This window comes from Oncorhynchus gorbuscha, unplaced genomic scaffold (assembly GCF_021184085.1).
Source record: "Oncorhynchus gorbuscha isolate QuinsamMale2020 ecotype Even-year unplaced genomic scaffold, OgorEven_v1.0 Un_scaffold_1836, whole genome shotgun sequence".
In the NCBI taxonomy this organism is placed as follows: Eukaryota; Metazoa; Chordata; class Actinopteri; order Salmoniformes; family Salmonidae; genus Oncorhynchus; species Oncorhynchus gorbuscha.
Genome location: NW_025746506.1, coordinates 7064 through 10000, shown reverse-complemented (window position 1 = coordinate 10000; position 2937 = coordinate 7064). Strand labels below are relative to the sequence as shown.

Genomic DNA, 2937 nt, shown 5'->3' with positions numbered 1-2937 from the left:
GTTTCTTCTCTGGTTGAAGGCTCTCTGCGTGTGTTTCTTCTCTGGTTGAAGGCTCTCTCTGCTTGTGTTTCTTCTCTGGTTGAAGGCTCTCTGCGTGTGTTTCTTCTCTGGTTGAAGGCTCTCTGCGTGTGTTTCTTCTCTGGTTGAAGGCTCTCTGCGTGTGTTTCTTCTCTGGTTGAAGGCTCTCTCTGCTTGTGTTTCTTCTCTGGTTGAAGGATCTCTGCGTGTGTTTCTTCTCTGGTTGAAGGCTCTCTGCTTGTGTTTCTTCTCTGGTTGAAGGCTCTCTGCGTGTGTTTCTTCTCTGGTTGAAGGCTCTCTGCGTGTGTTTCTTCTCTGGTTGAAGGCTCTCTCTGCTTGTGTTTCTTCTCTGGTTGAAGGCTCTCTGCTTGTGTTTCTTCTCTGGTTGAAGGCTCTCTCGTGTGTTTCTTCTCTGGTTGAAGGCTCTCTGCGTGTGTTTCTTCTCTGGTTGAAGGCTCTTTGCTTGTGTTTCTTCTCTGGTTGAAGGCTCTCTCTGCTTGTGTTTCTTCTCTGGTTGAAGGCTCTCTGCGTGTGTTTCTTCTCTGGTTGAAGGCTCTTTGCTTGTGTTTCTTCTCTGGTTGAAGGCTCTCTCTGCTTGTGTTTCTTGTCTGGTTGAAGGCTCTCTGCGTGTGTTTCTTCTCTGGTTGAAGGCTCTTTGCTTGTGTTTCTTCTCTGGTTGAAGGCTCTCTCTGCTTGTGTTTCTTCTCTGGTTGAAGGCTCTCTCTGCTTGTGTTTCTTCTCTGGTTGAAGGCTCTTTGCTTGTGTTTCTTCTCTGGTTGAAGGCTCTCTCTGCTTGTGTTTCTTCTCTGGTTGAAGGCTCTCTGCGTGTGTTTCTTCTCTGGTTGAAGGCTCTCTGCTTGTGTTTCTTCTCTGGTTGAAGGCTCTTTGCTTGTGTTTCTTCTCTGGTTGAAGGCTCTCTCTGCTTGTGTTTCTTCTCTGGTTGAAGGCTCTCTGCTTGTGTTTCTTCTCTGGTTGAAGGCTCTTTGCTTGTGTTTCTTCTCTGGTTGAAGGCTCTCTCTGCTTGTGTTTCTTCTCTGGTTGAAGGCTCTCTGCGTGTGTTTCTTCTCTGGTTGAAGAGTGTTGTTTTACCCCAGTCAGTTGGTAAAGCAGGAAGTCCAGTTGATAAAGCAGGAAGTCCAGTTGATAAAGCAGGAAGTCCAGTTGGTAAAGCAGGAAGTCCAGTTGGTAAAGCAGGAAGTCCAGTTGGTAAAGCAGGAAGTCCAGTTGGTAAAGCAGGAAGTCCAGTTGGTAAAGCAGGAAGTCCAGTCGATAAGGCCTAACTAAGTGTTGAGTCTGTGTGACTACATCTCTGTATTAACTACATGCGTAGCCTAACTGACCCAGAAACAGTTCTTAATGGCAGCAGCAGGTAGTGTGGTGCTTAAGAGCGTTGGGCAAGTCACCGAATGTTTGCTGGTTCGAATCCCTGAGCCGACTAAGGTGAAAAATCAGTTGATGTGTCCTCGAGCAAGACACTTAACCCTAAATGCTCCTGTAAGTCTCTCTGATAAAGGGCGTTCGCTAAATGACTTGAATGTAAATAATGGCTGAAAGATTATACAGCACACCTACGGCTGATCTCGGGTCAGTTATTAATGGTCTGATAGAACCTGTTGAAAATATTCAACAACCTCTGACTGATTCAGAGTCTGTTTTTAAAGATAGTGAAAAGTTACGTTATAGTCTTATGCTAAAAAATCAAATAAATGTAAAGTTTAAAGAGCCCATTGATTGTATGGAAGGGGTCAGAATACTTTCAGAATGTACTGTATGTAACCTAACTGATTCAGAGTCTGTTTCTAAAAGATGAAGAACCCATTGATCCTATGTAACAGCTTATTTAACTAACTGTTCCCAGGTCTGTTTAAAGAGTGGCTACGAAGACGAAGAGCACGAGGAGCCTTCCCGACTTTAAACCACTCCTGCTCTCCCTCCTCCTCCTCCTCCTGCTCTCCCTCCTCCTCCTCCTCCTGCTCTCCCTCTTCCTCCTCCTCCTGCTCTCCCTCTTCCTCCTCCTCCTGCTCTCCCTCTTCCTCCTCCTCCTGCTCTCCCTCTTCCTCCTCCTCCTGCTCTCCCTCCTCCTCCTCCTCCTCTTCTCCCTCCTCCTCTCCCTCCTCCTGCTCTCCCTCCCCTCTTCTCCCTCCTCCTCCTCCTCCTCTCCCTCCTCCTCCTCTCCCTCCTCCTCCTTCTCCTCTCCCTCCTCCTCCTCTCCCTCCTCCTCCTCTCCTCTCCTCCTCCTTCTCCCTCCTCCTCCTTCTCCCTCCTCCCTCCTCCTCCCTCCTCCTCCTCTCCTCCTCCTCCTCCTCCTCTCCTCTCCCCTCCTCCCTCCTCCCTCCCTCCCTCCTCCTCCCTCTCCCTCCTCCTCTTCTCCTCCTCCCTCCTCCTCCCTCCTCTCCCTCCTCCTCCTCTCCCTCCTCCTCCTCCCTCCTCTCCCTCCTCCTCCTCCTCCTCCTCCTCCCTCCTCTCCTCTCCCTCCTCCTCCTCCTCCTCCCTCCTCCCTCCCTCCTCCTCCTCCCTCCTCCTCTCTCCCTCCTCCTCCTCCTCCTCCTCCCTCCTCCTCCTCCTCTCCCTCCTCCTCCCTCCCTCCTCCTCTCCCTCCTCCTCCTCCCCTCCTCTCCCTCCTCCCTCCTCCCTCCTCTCCCTCCTCCTCCTCCTCTCTCCTCCCCCTCCTCCTCCTCTCCCTCCTCTCTCCCTCCTCCTCCTCTCCTCTCCTCCCTCCTCCTCCTCTCCCCTCCTCTCCCTCCTCCTCCTCCTCTCCCTCCTCCTCCTCCTCTCCTCCTCCTCCTCCTCCTCCCCTCCCTCCTCCTCCTCCTCCTCTCCCTCCTCCTCCTCCTCCTCCTCCTCTCCCTCCTCCTCCTCCTCCTCTCCCTCCTCCTCCCTCCTCTTCTCCCTCCTCCTCCTCCTCCTCCTCCTCCTCCT

General features: G+C 52.2%; 1 protein-coding gene across 2 annotated transcripts in view; it reads left to right on the top strand.

Annotated features, from left to right (window-relative positions):
- The window catches only part of LOC124024363 (G protein-coupled receptor kinase 5-like), a 41592-nt gene extending 39530 nt beyond the window's left edge, over positions 1–2062 (top strand). Inside the window, exon 13 of one of the 2 annotated variants that reach the window (XM_046338303.1) lies at positions 1877–2062. In XM_046338303.1, coding sequence (XP_046194259.1) covers positions 1877–1933 — 57 coding nt within the window. In that variant the 3' untranslated portion in view covers positions 1934–2062. The remainder of the gene's footprint in view (positions 1–1876) is intronic. The other variant, XM_046338302.1, reaches the window with a different exon arrangement.
- The last annotated feature ends 875 nt before the right edge of the window (positions 2063–2937 follow it).